The following is a 19501-nucleotide window of genomic DNA, read 5'->3' as shown; positions in this document are numbered from 1 at the left end:
TGTGTGTGTGAGAGAGAGAGAGAGAGAGAGAGAGAGAGAGAGAGAGACGGGGTCTCTGTTGGCTGTTTGTGTGCAAGTAAGAAAGGTCCATTAGTTTTATCTGACACAAGAATCGGATCCAATTGCCACGTAGACCTAAGCCTGAGCAATTCTGTGTCTGGTCTTATAATCAGTGGCTCACACAGGTAACTGTGCCAGAGAAGAGCCATTGAGGACAGAGGGAAGAAAAAGATGGTGGACTTAACCCATAAATGGCATTTCAACTTTTTTACCTTTTAATCTGCAGTGTCTATGTACAGAAGTGTTAACCTATTTTTACTCTTGCAGGCTGCAATGTTTGTTTTCCCAAAAGACTAAGTTACTTAATTTTATATCTGTCGAACATGTACAACTGAATGCAGTAACCAGACTTAAATAAGTACTGTTTATTTCAAGCAATTGTAAGCCTCTTTTACATCAATTCAAATCAATGACAGAGATTTATTTACTATAAGTACAAAAATATGTCTATGTTGTTTCACCATCAACCACAAATTCCCAATTTATTTGTGTTTCAGAGATCAACAGAGTACGTAAAGACATGTACAGTGACACAGTGAATGGCCTTGTGGACAGACACCCACTGGAGCTGCCTGAACCTATTGGACCCATCGTTCATCTGCAGGAAAAACTGTTTGTGCCTGTCAAAGAGTACCCAGATGTAAGTACATGATTGTACAACCATTACAGTCAAATATAACTTTTTCTCTCTCTTGGGAGGAGTTTGTCTTGGAAAAAGAGGCTTGTTGTACAACACAACCACACGCAATCAACATGCAGCTAGTAGATACAGTGTTTAAGGAGGAAATACTGGAACAGAACAAAAAGACAGTGTCTTAAAAAAGATACAAAATTTCCCAACAGAAAAAGGAAAAAAGTTTTTGTGTTGACTTTCTTAAGCACAAGTAAACACACATAGACTGTGAAACAACTTCACTTCTTACCTTAGGCCATGTGTCTTTGTCATGTGTCATCTCCCATCACTGGAATAACAGTTGTGGGTAGTCCAACCGTCTGTTACAACAGACAATATAAGTAGTTTTACTTCACATATTTTCTATGCTTTTCTCATATGATCCACTCTTAGTTCTGACTCCTTGTCTTTCTATTGTTTTACTTATCTTTTTACTTACAGTTGTGATAAAAAAAAACAAAAACACAGTATTTAATAGTTTGGCTGTAGCTACTTGACTCAACATGTACACCAAGTTTTTTAATATACTACAGCTAAAACTGTGTCATATTGTAGTTTAACTTGAACCTGAAAAACACTGCATGCTGGGGTGTTTATGCTCCAACTTAGCTGTAAAGCAGTTTTGTAAATATTCAGTTTTCTTGCACTTTCCATTTGCTGTAGTCAGTGCACTGGTGTAGATGAGTTTTGTCAGACAGAGGATAAATGCACTTTAACTGCGACCATACACTGCTGTGAAGGAATACAACCTGTGGAGACATCATTGTGGTCACAAAGTGGAGGAGAAAAGTTAATGCAAGGCTTGTCTGCAGAATGACAAGTGTGTATGTGTCTACTATGTGTAAAATCTTGTAATGTACGTGTGAGTCTCGGACCTTTCAGCTAGATTCCTTTCCTCTTCTTTGACATACACATGAATGATTGTGCCATGTCTTGAAGAGCAATGTTTTTCTTCATAATCCCAGCAGTTTGTAGTGAGAACATGAATGGAGGGAGGTGACGAAGGATAAGAGACACAGTAGAGCAGGAAAAGGCCCAGCCAGGCATGGATTGCATTTTATACATGACAGAAATGATAAAAGACAGCATAGACTGGCTAGAAGCAGCTTAGCTGAGACTGACCTTCAGATAGCGATGTTGCTAGGTTCGAATCCTTTGTCCCTGACACAAAAATTTTAAAGGATGCAACAAACTTACTGCTGATGTGTCTGGGAGACACACCTTGTTTTTCCCACAAAAAATTATACATTGTAACCCACGACTAGTGTTTTAAATCACAGTCACAAACTCACGTTTCTATTCCTCGATGACGAGCTCATTCATGCCGATGTATTAACGTTTAAGTGACATGCTGTATTTAAGTAAAACATACTTTGATGTTATAAAAAAAAAATGCTAATGCTAAATGATAGCACAACAGTGATTCACGTGCAGCTGCGTCTTTGCCCACCATCTCAAAATAATCACTACGCAAGATTGCGTAACTTTATGTGTCTGTATGTGAAGGCTTTGGCAGGGGAAAAAATAGCATATTGTTTCAGTTTCTGTGGTATCGGATGGTGTTTAGATAGAAATCCTCGTCGATCCCGATTCCCTTCATCGGCTTGGCGAGTATTTCCGGTGCTGGCATCAGTCCAACTCTAATCTATTTGTATGTTGACACAGTGCTTGTTTTGGATAAATTCCTACATATTAATTTTGTAACATAAAATAACAATACTTGCATAATTTGCAATTACTTTGCAGGTAAAAATACACACAATCTGAGAATAATGCTGGCTAATTGGCTGTTTAGTTACTTGATATCTAGTTACCTTGAAGAGCCTATTTGATACCAAAAGCATGTTGCTGACATGAAAGAAAACATTGTATGGTAAACATGTAGGGCCTTACTGCTGAAATGACTGTGTGGAGCTAGTGTGTATCTGTGTCTGTTTGTGGGTGGATTTGTGCTCTACCTGCAAATTAGCCCACAATCTTTTTAGAAAAATGAAGAAGGGTCAGTAATAGTGTGTGAAACAGTGTATGCAGTCCCTGACTGTATAGACACCACTAGAATGACATTCTTATTAGCAGACACCCAGCTTGTGAAGTGTGGCATCCTCAGATGACCTTTGTGTTCCCTTTGCTTGCTGCGCTGTGCGGTTTTGTGCACAGTAGAGCTGTAACTTCGCGTTGTGTTTATGAGCTGTTGAGAAAGCTACTAAATTAATTAAGTTTCCCTCTGGTGGCCAAGATGTCTCCTAGATGACCTTAGCTGTAAAACACAAGCGCAGTGGTAGGCACATAAAAATGACACAAAAAAACAGCACACATTTCAAGTGAACTTCTTATTTTATTCTTATTTTAGTATACTTATTCATTAGCATTTCACTAAGTGTGTTAATTCAGCAGGGGAAGCTTTAAATGCCAGATAAAAGGTACTAAGAAAAATCAGCTGCAACACCAAGTCTTCTCCTCTGAAACTAGGTTTGTGTGCAAAATCAGCTAAATTAGTGCAAATTAAAACACACTGCAAAAGCCAAAATCAGTCTTTGAGAAACTTAAATGTGCCATTGCACAATGCAGTGTTAAAACAAATAGATGATATATTTATTTATTTACTGCTTCCTTTTTTTGCCCTTTACAATTCAAGCTTGCATGGTTGGCAGAGAAGGAATGAATTTTTTATTTTTATTTTATTTATTTAATTGACAGACTAAAACAAATGCATTTCCACTTTTAAATGCACTTTTCAAGAACAAACGTAACATTTGTCAAATGTTAAGTGTGTGGATGTACACACCTTTCCTACACAGTCCTAAGAAAATAGGGCAAGATTTTCCAAATATTTTGGTTTGATCTGCATGTATCTTCACTTGCACTGAAAAATTTAGCAGCTTCCAAGCCATTTTTTCTTCTTAAGAAACTTATCCTCTTTCTTTCTCAATTTGAATTTAAATGTAAGGACTTGACTTTGAACTTTACTTGTGATATATTGAGTTTACACAAACACACACTCAGGGGCTTTCTCTTTTCAGGCGGGCTGCATTTCTCCCGTCCAGGTTTCACCAATAGATAATTAGATTGTCCTGGTACATAGATCTGGTGCTGTATGTTGCTATTCTGCTGTAATAACTTGCCTTGCCACCTCACATCTACTCTAAATCTTTCACGTGCAGCCTTCCTCTGGCCCTCAATCAGTCTGCAAATGTGAATATGGCCGCATCTTTATCATTCACTTTCTCTTTGTGTCTCTCTCCTATTCCCTAACCAACTATTTCCTGATGTCGTCAGCGGTGCAAAACACTGACGCGTTACCGTGGTAACTGCATCTTGACTGACAGCTGAATTGCAGGCTATCTGATAACTTCCACCTTCAATTAAATGCTATCTGTTGCTCCATTTTTCTCCAAGCACACACATGCACACACATACACAGAGACAGACAGCTGACTGACAGCTCAGCGTGTCATTTCTGTTGACCTTCAGGCGTCCGATAGCATGTGTGACATGTCTTAACTGTGCCTCTGTTTCCACTTTATCCCCAGCGTATTTGTATTTGCTAACGTTTAAATTCCCAGGTGGATTGTGGGCAGGTGACTTTTTCAACACTTTTGCTGCAAAAGGCTTTGAACTGAAAACACAAACATGTACACGGAAGCTACCTTAATGTTGCTGACTCTGTGAAACAAGAACCCCAGTTAGACGTAAGCTGTTGTGCAACTGGTAAACAGGATCTATTCCCACCATCTCCGACACCATGAAGAAGCAAATGATCCCTCGTAGATCAAACTGTAAATGAGCAGCATATGAGGCTGTTGGTGATTTCAGTAGCATGTGTTGTTCCACGTTTAGACAGTTATTCAGGCACTTTAGGTTGTTTACTTCACTGATGGAGTCCTTTTGAGCTCACTACCCTCTATTCACCCCCACTGCATACCCAATGTAGTCTACAAAGTAAAGAGCCTCAAGGAAATGGATGTTTGATCCTCTTGCAAGTCTACATTTTATCAATATTATATATATTTTTTCATTATTTACCTGAATTTTTTGTCAAATGGTGGAGTACATGTGATTTGTGTGCTCCAGAGAAAATGTTGTGCTGATGTGTTGAGCTTTGTTATTGCAGGGAGGAAGCAAGTGTCTGTCATTATAAATTAGTCTGTAACAGCTTAAAGAAAGTCTCAGCCTCTTTAGCTTGTGTAATAAATATTAAACTTTCAATAGATAAAACTTTTTTAAAGAATTTTTTAAATAAATAATTGAATAGGAAATAAAGTGAACAGAAACAGAAATTGATAAAAGCCAGTGTTTAATCCAGTGTTGAACAATTTAAACCCAAATGTGTGATGCATGTGTGCACATATACATGTAATCTTACTAAGCTGATGATTAGAGACAGGAGAAAACTTTCAATCATTGACCCACAGTGCTTCATTAAAAGACAAGAGTTTTCAGAATTAAAGGAGAATCTTTGTTTGCTCAGACTGAATGTTCTGGCCCTCTCTGTCTCACTGCAGCAAAATTGTCCAGCAGGGAAAGTCATCAGATTGTTCCCATGAGGGTGTCATCACTTATCATGCCAGCTTGTGATATCCTTCTGACCCTTTTAAGTCATTACCAGTTCTTACAATGTACCGCTGCATACCTCACCTCAGGACAGCAGACAGGAGGATGGGGATTGAACATGCTGACTGTGCGTAGTGACAATAACTTGATGAATCAATGGTTTAGGAGTTGCCAAACAAACACTTCTCCACTTGGGATCTAAGCTGTATAAGAAACAGTTCAGCAGCAAGGTCCCTGATGCTAGAGCTGTTACAGAGGTTCTGAAATGAGGGTGACGCTAAAGAACAGTCAGGTTTTACTGGGTGTGCTGAAAAGATGTGGCCATGATTGGCTTTTTTCTGGTTACCTTCTTGTCAGTATGATGATGAATGAGCAAAAACTGATGACGCAGGAGTGTAATTGACAATGGCTAATGAGCTGATTCAACTGCAACTTTACTTCATTATTGGAAATAATATTGAATATTATTGGGCATGTTTCAATGCATTTTCTTCTCTTCCTAATGCTAATTTGTCTGAAGGTTGACTTTTTTTCTCCCCCATACCTGATTTGCTATCCTCCAAACTTACAGGCAACACCAGTCTTTCCATGCATACTGTCACATCATCCTCACTCTTTCTTTCACTTTCACTATTATTTCCTCCAGATAAACATTAAATCTTGGTCTCAATTTTTACTCCTTCATCACACTAGACCTGTGTAATTGTTCTCTTGTAGAGGTCAGAAATGATAAAACTAATTTTCTTTACATGCAGTTGGTTTTGTCTGTATGGAGCAGAATTGTGGCCTGGCTGTGGGAAGCAGCGAACAAACTGATGGTAAATTTGTTCAATTAATTGGATAATGCAACATCTTGGTTATAAAATGAATGAGGGATTAAAGAGAGGCAGCCAGCTGATGGCTAGAGAGGATGTATTCAGTCAAAGAAAGATTGATTTGCTGGGAAAGACAATCGCACTATGGGGGATGGCAGATAAGCGTAAGAGGAAAGGCAAGATCCTGCCATTTAACTAAGTCAAAGAGGAAGAGGAAGCCCACTTGATTTCCAGAGGCCTTGAAAAACTTCACAAAGGAGGGCGTGTGGACAAAAAATCTGGAGGTATTCAAGCTAGTAAGCTGAGTGTTAAGTTTAGTTGTAAAACTTGAAATACTGTTACTTTAGATAGAATGTGTCATTATAATGAAGTTTTACTGTAAATAGTAATTGGTATCATTATCCCATAACAGGTGGGAGAGATGGTGCTTCCTGATGAAATCAGCCTTACTTTGAGACATTGCACAGAATGAGCTAGCTCTTGTTTCCATATGACCAACTGGCTAATATGCGATTGGTATTCTCCTCCTTGCTCCTCGATAAGCTTTCAGCGCACACAGCCAGAGTCCTCAGCATGATCTCATTTCCTGTCTATCCACCACAAACAAACACCGTCAAAGACACAATTGTTCTGCTTCTGTGAGCATTGTTGGTGGAACTGTTGTTACTTTTCAGTTGTTTGCACACACACAGACACACACGTTTAGAAAAAAAGGAAAGATAGAAAAAGCTCGAAAAAGCTTCACACACAACCTTATAGAACAGTCGGTACTGCGTGAATGTATCTGCAAGAGTTTACCCCATACTTTCTAATACATGCGTACACACACACACACACACACACACACACACACAAGGGCAGAGACATAGATGCTCACAGCATAACCCGTCTGTGGAGCAGCGATAACTGTGGCTAAACAAAGGCTCTTTAATGTCAGTGTAAGCCCTTGTCCTGAAGGGGGCTTTGTTCGAATCCAACTTTGTGTGTATTTGTGTATGTGTGTGTCTTTTTGTGTTTGCACATGACTTATACTTGCATAAATGAATCAGTGTGCAATGAAAACGCAAATGGAAAAACAGATTGCTACAACTTTTCAAGCTAGCAAAACTCAAAATTTATCCTGGTCCCTGATGATAAGAAGAACCTGTTACTTGTAGGAGGTAAAGCCCTGGATATCCAGTAAAAACCATTTTGGTTTCCAAATATTTCAGTTTTAAGACTTCAGTAAGGGAATATGTGGTAATTATTTTAATAACATGAACGAGGTTGATGAAAAGTAGCATTTTGACACTTGAGCAACAGCAGGTGAAGAGTAGATGGAGTGTTTGGCTGGTAGAGCCAAGTAACTGTTCCCAGCTTCAAGAGTGGAGTTTCTGGTCGACTTAAGGCTCTCATAGCTCGCCAGTGTCTCAACTTTCCAGTATCTTTAAATGGAAGTTGCATTTTCTATAACCATATAAACATTCATGAAGAAAAGGAAAAACTTTTAGTGTCGAGCAGGAAATAAGTGAGCAAAGTGAGTTATCACCTATTAAAACATAAAGATGTATTTACACTGATGTTACACTTAAAAAATGTAGATATTTTATGATTCAGTGTTGTTATTTTTTTCATATTGCAGCAAAATGCTTGGCGCAGAAACTGATTCATTTATCCGTTTTATGTTAAAATAGATGTTTTCAGGCAACAGAAAGCGTCCTTTTCTGTGTTAAGTCCGATACCACTGCTCTGTGTGTACACAGTGTGTTAGCCTGATTTACAAGTGAACTCTTTTCCTTAGCTTACTCATTCATAGAGTTTGCCAGTACATCATGTAAAACTTGAAGACTGAGAATGTGATGGCAGGTTTGGCCCATTTTTGCTGATATTGTCTCTTTAAATATGGGGAAAAAAACACATTGTTTGTCCCCTTTCCTCTACTCTGCAGCAGAGCCTCGCCTTGCCAATATTTTTGTTTTTATGCCTCTACTTTCTTCCATCAGGCAACGGCTCTGTTGAGTGCAGTCATATGCATTTATGTTCACACTTTCTACAGCCAGTTCTACACTGTCATAAGTATTAGAAGGATGGAAACAAAGTCACCTAATGTTCATATTTTAGGAATTCCGAGCTAGCTCCCACCTCAGACTTTAAAATGGATATGATTTTTTACTCTTCTCCACTATGTTTGATGTGTTGAACCTGATTTGTAATTCAACTATGGTATGTATTTAATATATTCATGATGTGTAAATCTGATGGGATTTAGACTAATGGAAGATTTTCTGGCCTGTTAGCATAGCAGGAACTGTTACATGTAATTTCCGCTCAGAAACTAGCTTCTAAATCTAGTTTTGTCTACCTTTAGCTTGCCAGATAATTTCAAAAGTTTTTCCAAGTATGGTTACTGTAAGCTGTGTCATAAAAGCCCAGACATGGCATTGTCGCTGCAGTTTTATTTTGACAGTGCAGAATTTGTCTCTGTGTGTGGGTGGGTGTGTGTGTGTGTGTGTGTGTTGGGGTGTGGGTGTGCGTGTGTGTGCTTTGTGGGATTTCTACCGTAAAGCTCAGAGCAAGGGGTTCACCCCTGTATGCTCCGGTACTGTGATGCAGCCAGACAGCTCTCCCTTCTGTGTTCCTAGAGGCTGTGTGTATATGTGGGGGTGTGTGTATGTTTAGCTTTGAATCAAAAGCGGACTCATGTACTCCTTTGGTGGCTGGCCGCTGAGGACAGGTGTCCTTGGATCCCTCTGTCGGTGCATGCATGGTAAAATAAAGCCCATTTGCTAGTTCCCCTGATTAATTAATCAAACCGACAGTTGCCCTGTGACATAGGAACACGCTTAAAGCCAGTGTCACTGCATGCTACCATTATCCTTAGGGACACCAACATCTTTCAACCGCTGGGTGCATCTTTCCTGTTAGACAGGCAATGGATGTAGGCCGACAACGACGATCCACCGACGGCGACAGGAAAAATCGCCCGCAGTTTTTGATTGCTCTCCCTTGTTTGTTTACATTGTTCAGGGGAAATACTCTGACATTGTGTTAAATTTGTAATTAAATGTGACTCCTGTTGGCCTTTTGGATTTTGCAGAGGGGTTGGTGTGATGGAGTGCGTAAGCAGATGTGACTTTGTTTAAGAATTTAATGGTGTAGTGTCACAGCTTATTTTAAGGGCCCAATGGAGGAACGTTTGCATTCTGAAAGTATTTTGCATTTATGAGTAAGATTTCCTAAATCTAAAGCTTTAAAATTGTATTTCAGTAAAAAGGTTTAAGTTGTAGTGACCCCCCCTTCCCCCCGTTTTACTCTCCTGTTAGCTGCTGTAAACACCGTTGACATGCAGATTGTTTGTTTACCTCCTTATGTGTCATTGTGCTCCGCCCTTCTTAATGTTTTTGTTTTGGCTGAAAAGGATGGTGGATTATTTAACACTCTGTTGGTAACAAGCTTTGTGTGAAGGGAATAACTCGTACAATGTTTCTTCATAGTACAAAGCTCCAAAGCCACTCAGCAATAAAAGGAGGTTTTTATAAGGAACTTGTATCAGTCAGTTTTTCACCTCACAAATCACCGCTTCCTCAATGGCATTATTTACCTCTAAGCCTCAGTCCTTCATGTCATATCCAGGCAGATAACCTTATCTTTATATTTTCAGTTTTAAGTGGAAGACCCTTTTTTTCCACATCTCTTCAGGGTTGATAAGACAATGCAGGTGAAGATTTTGACAGAAAAAAACAAAACAAAAGAAAAAAAAACATTGCTAACAGCTGTCAACTTGTATATGAGGAAAATGTCAATACAGTAGCAGAGATTTTGTATCTAAAAAAGCTGGTGGCAAGTTCTTCCTAAAATGGACTCTGTGTGTGTGTTTGTGTCTGTAAGGAGAATGTACTCTCATATTAATCAACCTTTTCTTGTGTTTGTATTATCAAATTCTAAAAAAATGAATGTGAAATTTTTGTAACCCATTTCACTGACTTACAAATGGATCCCCTTGTGTTTCCAGTATAACTTTGTGGGGAGAATCCTTGGTCCCCGGGGACTCACTGCCAAACAGTTGGAAGCAGAGACGGGATGCAAAATCATGGTGCGAGGCAAAAGCTCCATGAGAGACAAGAAGAAGGTAAGCTCATCATTGTGAATGTTTGTTCACGTGTGTTAAAATGTGCATCTATAAGTACAGGCTAACCCCCCCCACCCCACTATAATTTGTTATCTGTCTGAAAATGTCACACACAGCTGTGAAATTCTCTGGTATGGTGGTCACACAAAATCTTGCCACTGGGCCTCTGGAAACATGAGGCAGACACCCGCTCAGTAGATGCCTGATGGCTGAATTCTGACATCTGATAGCGCTGTTTGCAAAATGCAGTGCAGTGGAAAGTGCAGGAGACGGTAGTAAAGCCCAAGGACAGGGGCAGCCACTATTTCTGGAACTTCTGAGCTGACATTACTGATGTGTTTAAATAAAAAAATATATGCTCTGTGCATAGCAATGTGTTAAATTTATGAAGCCTTTACTTTCAGATTATTTATCTGCACATTGTATTTTCTGGGTCAGTTTTAACAGGCAATCTGTGTTTTACCCTCACTAGTCACATTCATAAAATAGATCCCAACTGTGACTAAATTGTAGTTGTAATCAGATCATGTTACATAGTTGTGTACAACATAGCTATCAGCCAGTGATCATAGTATAATTAAGTTTACATCTTAAATTTTTGAATGATATACAGTTCAACCAAAACAGATAATTACACAATAAAAACATCAATTTGAAATGCTGAGGCAGTAGCTTCTTCCATGCGTAGCCAAGGGGGGTTGAAGTGTGTCAGATTAGATTTAATAATCTACTTTGAAGTTACTGTGAAACAAATTGACACTTGTGAAAATGTGAAAATTTCAAGCATCTGTGCATATATTGCCCATGGGTCTCAACCTTGCTGCGTATCATGGCTGCATTTGCTTGTTTTTACTGTTTAACCTTTTTTTTCTTCTTTTTTTTTTCACTTTGTCAAGACGCGCATAAGCAGGACCCAGAGTCAATGTAGGATCCAGCATAGTTTGCACGTTTTCTTAATGTCAACATGTTATCTGAGATCTGAACTTTAAGGGTTTTTAGAGGGATTCCACTGAATGAAACAATCTTGATCAGGACATTGAAAAAATCTAGCAGTTCTGTGATCAGTGTTTTTTTTTCCTTGGTCATTTACTGAAGATCAGAATCACAACAGAACTTCACAGCTGAGTCTAGCTGTCACGTGATGTTTAAATAGGTTCCTTTGTGTTCATTGCGTGTCCTATTCCCACTGTGATGCTTCAATGGATATGTCATCTCTTAAATCTGTCGACATGATTCAGCAGAGCTGATAGTAATGGTTGAAATTTACACACTGTTTATTAAGCCTTTATCCAAGTTATATACAAGAAACTAGTCGAAGAGTCAAAACACTGTTATTTGTTGATGGGATGTATGTGGTTGTCTCCAACCTCCAAATTTTTATTCATTCACTTTATCTTTTGTGTTTCCTCCATTTATATTTTCACAATTTATGTCTCCTCTTATTTTGAAATGCTTTTTATTTTAGCCTGAGAAAATTAAGGTGCCCTGCAATGATCTTTTCTTTGTAATTTGATGCATAAGTAGATAAACTAAAGTGACAACTCAACCGTGTACAAACCAAAATTCACACAAGCATGCATGTACTTTCGGCGTTAGTCTTAGATCATTACATAAATCTATGATTACCATCATAAGCTATCATGATCTTAAAACTTAACAATGTGTGCCGGTTCATTTTTCTGCATAGTGTTGCAGTGGGATCTCCCAAAGGCTCTGCACAATTACTAAGTTACCAAAAGGCACAATACACTGAAATAAAATGCAGGCAAGAAGAGTCATTTTTCTACATTGTGTTTTGATGTAGTCTATGTTTACACTCATTAAAGCTGGTCCTGGAAGCTTCCAGATGTTAAGAAATAAATTTAAAGGTCCATGACTTTTTTTTGTCCTCCATCAAAATATTATGTAAAGTAGACAGATATAGATGTTCATATTTAGGTGTGGGTAAGCTATTGAAAAGATAATAGGCAGCAGGCCTAGTTGTCTGCGAGCTTTCTGGACCCTGAAAACAGCTGGATAGACCATGTGTGTCATGGCTGTGGCTCACCCACAAACAAAACCTCGGAAGTAGCTTGCAGTCACTGCAACCTCAGCCTCGGTATTTTCAGCTTGATGCCCTGTGGCAGCAGAGGATGCCACGGCAGCAGCTAAGCCAGTGTGTTTATTCAGGATCCATTAACGGCAGCATTTTTATGCTCTCAATAATTCAGCTGGTTACTCCCCCTTGGGCCGCACCGCCCGACAGGGAGCCGGCTCACTGGAGCTACGCAATAGGAGAGAGTCAGGCAGGCACAGAGAGAAAGATGGAGAGAGCGAAAAAGAAAAAAAGAACAATGGTGAGGGAAGGAGGGCAAATCCAGTAGGGGGAAAAAGAGGAAAGAAGCAGGTAGAAAGGAAAATATGACAAGACCACCAGAACAGATGCTTATAATTGTGCATATCCAGACTATTTTTTTTCTCTTTTTTTGCTACCACTTCCTGTCATCTTCTGTCGCCTGTAATATTTTTATTTAGCGTTTTGACTGTTACTTAACTCTTTCTGGAAGAATCATCACTGTCTGTTTTTACCAAATACAGAGAACATGTTCATTTTTATTTTCTGTCTTTATCACTACTGGACCACTCATGGTGCTGACTACCATTGATTTTACTAATGTGACTGTTTAGATTACAGGATTGTGGCTTTCAAAAGTAATATTACCTCATCCCGTTACTTCCTGAGAAAAGTAACAACAGAATTCTTTTGCTTTACCAAATATAAATGTAATTTTTGTTTGATTATAGTCACCTGAATAATAGTTTATAATCTAAAGCTCTTCAGACTGATTGCAGGAATGACATCCCCTTTACACTTTTCTATCAATGATTGTGTCCACACGCACACTGAAATTTGCTTGACTGCTATGCAGAAGAGATGCAGGGTGTTTTTTTTTTGTTGTTTTTTTTTGAGTGGACATATGATAGACTCATACAGTAATAAAGCAGCATCATGTTTATTCGAGAAAGTAAATGGCAGATATCTTCAACTGCAAAACGCTTGCTTAGCATAGCTAATTACCATGAAAAGTAATGAGTATTCTTACACATTTTGTTAAACACAACCCTGTTGTCATGTCAACATTTGTCATAGATTATTGTAGATGCTTGTCAAATCTAGTGTACTTCTGACTAATAAGCTAATTTTGTCCATGCACACATGTTGAGACATTAACCTAACTTTCAGTCAAACAAGGACAAAATGATAGTTTCTGAGATTCTTTCTATGGATCAGGTATTTTGAGCATTTTCTATTTTTCTGACATATTTGCTGATATGGGGCAGATCAGACAGTAGTTCCAGTAATCATTGTTGCTGACAGTCAGAAAGGACCCCCAGGACTCATATTTCTGTCAAGCTGTCGTGTTGTCGTAGCATTCTTTTTTCTATTTTTCACTTTGGTTATGATGAATGCAAAAGAACAGCTGCAATTAAACCACAGATGTGTGACATTTTTCACTTCTCATGTGAAACACGGATTCCCCCTTCCCTTTTGCAAAGGCAGTTTCGTCCTCTGCATCAGTGACATTATAGTTAGCCCATCAGATAGCAGTTAAGGCCCCTCTGCAACCCTCTGAACAGATTTTCAAAGTTGCAATTTGAGCTCCACTATCAAACGAGTTTCTTTGATTTCTTTTTTTACTGATTGTTCCAACACATATTGGAAAAAACTGTTGTATCAGCATGGTCAGTGACAGAAAAGAGTCGCCCATCAACTTCAACAAATAGTTGTTGTCACAGAACAGCTTTCACATTTCATTGCTTAAGAACCAATAGACGACATTGGCGATCAATGTGCTGAACTTTATTAGCCACACTGGCATTATAATGAGCTTATTTGTTGTAAACATTAACCCAACATTTTTCATTTTCTATTTCTTGACTCAGTGCTGCCTGAAAAGTAGTTTCACAGCACTTGAAGTCCAGGCATCACAGTTGGTGCATTTGAGCTTGTTGTGTGCAAAAGGCTTTGAGATGACAAGAGGCAAATGCAGTTATTCTGAGCATAGATGAAATATAGGAGGAGGTGTTTTTCCTACTGCGGTGTGGCATGTTGAAATTATTTATATAATTCTTTCTGTTAAGCTAGGTTTCTGTGTGTGTTTTTCCTGACAGAGCTGAAAGTCATGACATTTAAGTGAATCGTCCAGAATTGCCTTCTGGCCTTGTGAGCCTTTCAGATTCTACAGATTACTTTGCTTATTTTTTATATTCAATGAAAATAACCCCATGCAATCGTCAGGCCTGATCAAAACTAGTAGACTTGTAAATTCAGGTTTATTTCCAGTCTTGATGATATTGCACTGCTGTCTACGTTTTCCCGTTTTTACTGGAAAATCAGTTTGTCATTGTTTAAAGCATTTAATCAGATTTATCTCTGCTAGCGCAGATTCGTCCCCGCCCTCTTTTGTCCTTCCTTGTCCTTGTGTGTCCCTGCAGCTCTGTTGCACCTGTTTGGTCTGCTGGCATTGAGCTTCAGTTGCCTTGACCTTAACTGAGAAGCCCTTAAGCCTCAAAGGCAACTGGACTGTATAGAGTGGGATAGGCAGAGTTGAAGTGGAGTCAGTGGTTTAATTTTTTAGAGTTAAAGTTTAACATCACATGGACAAAGTTGTAGCACCACATAGTCCACATGCTGACATGTGAAATTAGCTCTCTTGTTTCACGTACGTTAGTATGGTGCTAAATTTCTTAGCCCTTAAGGGATGGACTCTAACTTATAGAGAGGCTTAATAACCAGTAAGAAAGATATTATTTTGTAGTCTCTGCTTGTAGTGTCAGACATATTGTGAAAAGTGAGGCCTCATAGTTTATTGGGTTACGCTAAGGGGTGTAAACTTCAGAAGGCAAACAGGTGCAGCACAGACAAAGGGAGTCGGGCAGTAAAAGTAATGGCCCTGATCCTTTTCTTAAATGTTGTTTCTATGTGTATTACTGTATTTGTACCATTTATTTATGCTGTACAATTTACCAGAAACCATTGCCTTCTGGTATGTGCTATGTGCCATGGTATTTGCTGGGCAATGTGGATTTTTTTTTTTTTTTTTTTTTTTTGTTAAAGGCCTTGCCAGCGTTCCAGCTAGCTCTCATCTTACCTCCCCTCTCTTCTCACTCTTTTACCCTGCCTCCCCCTCCGGTCTTCATCCTGTTTGTCATGCTGTCACTTTCTTTCAGAGGGCACACACTGACCTTGTTCACAGGCAGTCATGCTGGTGCGAACTCTGTGTGTGTATGTGTGTGTTTTTGTGCACCTTTCCCAGATTTATTTGACTAGAATCCTTACTAAATCAGAGTTTGCCTCAGCATATCAACTTAACATGCACATTACCACACACATACACACACAATTGACTAATGCTTGTCAACCTAAAATAAGCAACTGTCTCTAAATACTGGCTCATCACTCTTATCCCTTCCAGAAAATGCTGAATCATCATCCTGGCTCCATGTTTCTCTATTAGGCAAAAGACAAACAGTGATGGTGAAATAATGTCCTCAATACTGCAACTAGCCCCACCATCACCCCCACGCACATGCAGAAAAGGGAAAAACGAGAGTGGAATATTGAACTTATTTGTGTGTGTGTGTGTCTGTGTTGTAAAGAGCAGTGCCATGGCAATAGTTCTCTATGGACTAGAAAGCAAGTGGGTGGCACTCTGCTCAAACACTAGGCTCCCCTTCACTTTGTGGTTCTTATTTAGTGTATTGAAATCATGTCAGGGGGACCCCTGCAGAGCACCACAATGTTTTGTTTGTAATTAGACACCCTCAAAGTAGCCCTCTACTCTCAAATGAGCAGTGATCTGAAGTTGTAGTTTGTATTGCTAGCAGTAAACAGCAGTTTTTTCAGCAGCAGCCTCTACAATGCTACACAAAAACTTTTTTTTTCTTTATTTGAATTAAACCTTTTTTGCTTGTTTTTATCTTTTTTTTCAATTCGTGTGTTTTTTGTTTTTAATGTGGTGTCCCACATTAGAATCTAAAGCCATCTATGCCAGATAACCTACACCTCATGTCCTCCCCTCATGGCAAACAGTCAGCTTCAGTCTTTTGTGCTTGTACTCAAAAGCTTGTTAGGTTACTTTCATTGTGCTTGCTGCATTTTGTGGTGCAAAATGGAGGAAAGAAGTCATGCTACATTAAGGCGCCTGTTATAAAATAATCTGCAAATGTGACGTTATTTTAAATAAGATTTTTAAGTGTGTGGTTTTTCCCTTTTTTTTTCTTTTTTTTTTTTTTTTTAGAAAAAAAAACATTCAGTCTTTTCACGGAGAAAACTAAAAACTTTCAAAACTTCCCTTTCTAAAACTTCAATATTTAAACAGCTTCCTATTTCACGCTTCAATGCTTCCTTTTTATAGGAAGGAAAACAACTCCTTCACAGAGCCATTGTTGACCAGGCGATATTGTCCACGCAGTCACATCAGAGACATGCTCATTTCCCTTGAGACAAATTATGCAACACTTTGAACTCTGTCATAATTCTATTCCTACTAGTTACATCAATGTGCCTAAAAAAAAATCCAGATCCACTTTGCTCTGATCCCTGCATCCATCCATCCATCCATCTTTCACTGATATTAATTGCTGCAGGCCTAGCTGTCATCTGTGTCTTTGTGAAGCGAGGGATGTATTAAAGAAGGGTGTCCTTTCAAAGTTAAAACTAACTAGCTGACTAAAGGGCCGGTCCTGTCATCCTGCTTCTCTTCACAGCCGTCCTCCGTGTATGCCTGTCTCTTGCCTCAGCTCTCTGATATGCAGTGTTACTCCACTGGTGCTCTAGCACACCCACGCTGCCACATTCACTCACCATCTCTTTCTCGCTCGCCCCATTTCTCTGTCCAGGAGGAGCAGAATAGAGGGAAGCCAAACTGGGAACACCTAAATGAAGACCTTCATGTCCTAATCACAGTGGAGGATACCCAGGCCAGAGCTGAGATCAAGATGAAGAGAGCGGTGGAAGAGGTTAAGAAGCTTCTTGTACCTGCTGTGAGTACCTGCTGCACACAAACTTATCAAGACAGTACAAATGTATTGGCAATAGCTTCTGGCCTAATGTTTGCAATGATCTTTGAACCTCAGTAATATGAAGGACATGGTTTAGCAGGGATTTAATGGTACCAAGAGAAGCTTTTCCATGTCCAACTTGTAACAGGATAATGGCACTACATATGGCACACCATCTCCACCCCACTGTTAGCATCCTGTTTACTTCCATGTATAGATGAGGGGAGCAGGTTGGCTGTACCTCCAGTTGAGTGGAAAAACATAGCTTGCTGCACACACCTCCTGTGACTGCCAGATTTTGTCTCCGCTTCCCCTCAGCGCAGATTTCCTAACACGCTATGCCACTGGTGATAACTCACGGTAGTTTGTTGGCATATGATTTGTAATTTTTCTTTTAACTGCGGTTGCCAACTGGGCAGAGCAGCTGAAAAGCCAGGTTTACCACTAGATGACTTTGTTCAGGACTTTATGCTGGTTGATTATTATTTCTTTTGACATCGTTTTTTTATGACTAGGTATTTTGAGGTTAGACTAGCCTAAATGTTTGCATGTGCACATTATTTTATGTGTATGTGTGCACACAATACGCTTTGGATGATGCAATGTCCGGAAGCGACAGTTTTGAATGTTCATGCAGAATGAATCACTGTTAACACACAAGCGTGGATAACAAAAGTCCTTTTAACTCGGTGACAGTTTTATGCCACTAAAACTCATCTGAACTAATTGCCACAAAAATAGCGTCCTTATTTCTCTAGAAATATCTGTTCGTTTTGCGCTGGCGAGAGCATCAAAGATGTTATGGTGATTCATTACCTGAATCACTGGGTGGGTTAAAGAGAAGCTCTTGTACTTAACAAAAACAGAAAAGCTGTTTCAAGCTCTTTTAAGAGACTGATAGTCTGTCTCCTTTTCATTTTTCATTTTACTTTTAAAAGGATGCTTCAGATTTTTTAATTGGGATGCTAAAAGTACTTGTCAAATATCTGTGTATTGCCTACAGTAGCTTTCAGCTGGCACACACCATGAACTCTGGATAGTGGTACAAAAACAACAAAAAATAAATATCCTGCTGCCTTTTTTTTAAAAAAAAGACCCAGGAATTTCATAGTTTAGATATTTTAACATCTGTGCCTCGCCATCAGCCAGCTATTTTTGTTGAACTAAAGCCGATACAACCATATGATCACTTACTGTAAGAGCAACCAGACGCTAAAACAAAAACAGCAGTTGCTAGCCTGATGCAGCATTTGAGTTTAAGAAATGCATGCAAGTATATTTGTCTTTGATGAGGGAAAAAGACTGAGATCCAGGGCTTTTTCTTTTGTTTACTGTATGCACATGTGATCTTAAACAGGGACAAATTAACACTCAGAAATCACTGCCATTGCCTCTCTGTCACCTTGAATTAGCTGAGTTGGAAATATTTGTATAAGTTGATAATTAATTTCAGTATGAGAGAATGACGGCTCAGTGTTTGGTTGGTGAATTATCTGCACACGAACCTCCATGTAATTGCGTGTGTCTGCATACGTACATGTTATAAGTGGGTATTGAATTTTCTAGCAGTAATGCCTTTATCGTGTTAAACTAGCCTGGATTAAAGTGTAGACTTTGTAAGTAAATAGTGTTCTAATGAAGGGCATCCTCTTCATATTTGACAGCATAGAATTGCTTTTATGAAACTGCACAGGAAACAAAATGAGGTCACGGTTCTTATTCCCTCGCAGAGGTTTTACTTGTCATTGAGGAGGGCCGAGCTGCGGAGTAAAGAGGGAGGATGAAGTGATATCCAGGAGTTTGCGTTTTCTGCAAACCTGGCTTTAAATTGAAATTTAGGAGTCAAAATGATGAGAACAATCACATTGAAGAGATTTGGGAAGGTTTGACTAAACCTAATACTTGGTGTGATTAGAAATTTTTGTATTATGAATAAATTTGTTTAATGATATCTTAATTTTCTTACCCATTGTTTTAAAGCCTGTTTGAAATCACTAAGCTAACTTCACTTTTCTGTAACTCTTGCATATTGCTCTTATATGTTTTCACTAATGTGGGGTGATGCATGATTTTAAGCTCTGAGAAATACCACAGTATCTTTTTAAAAAGACGAGTTTGTGTTACTCAAGCAAATGCCTCAATTTGAGTGCCCAAAAAGTGATACTAATAGGAGATCTTAGATGTACATACATATTCATCTTTGACCCAAGTGTTGCCCTTTTGCACTATAGTCCTGTGAACTCTTCAACT

The 19501-nt window shown here is 39.0% G+C and overlaps 1 protein-coding gene across 6 annotated transcripts in view; it reads left to right on the top strand.

Annotated features, from left to right (window-relative positions):
- Positions 1-19501, top strand: part of qkia (QKI, KH domain containing, RNA binding a) — a 64205-nt gene that overhangs the window by 21581 nt on the left and 23123 nt on the right. For all 6 annotated transcript variants that reach the window (XM_079262233.1, XM_079262230.1, XM_079262234.1 and 3 more), the window contains exons 2-4: positions 558-700; positions 10091-10207; positions 17090-17233. In XM_079262233.1, coding sequence (XP_079118359.1) covers positions 558-700; positions 10091-10207; positions 17090-17233 — 404 coding nt within the window. The remainder of the gene's footprint in view (positions 1-557; positions 701-10090; positions 10208-17089; positions 17234-19501) is intronic.

This window comes from Telmatherina bonti (genome assembly GCF_933228915.1).
Source record: "Telmatherina bonti genome assembly, chromosome: 22".
In the NCBI taxonomy this organism is placed as follows: domain Eukaryota; kingdom Metazoa; phylum Chordata; class Actinopteri; order Atheriniformes; family Telmatherinidae; genus Telmatherina; species Telmatherina bonti.
Note: the sequence above shows the minus strand (reverse complement) of the source record. Positions and strands in the feature narration are given on the sequence as shown.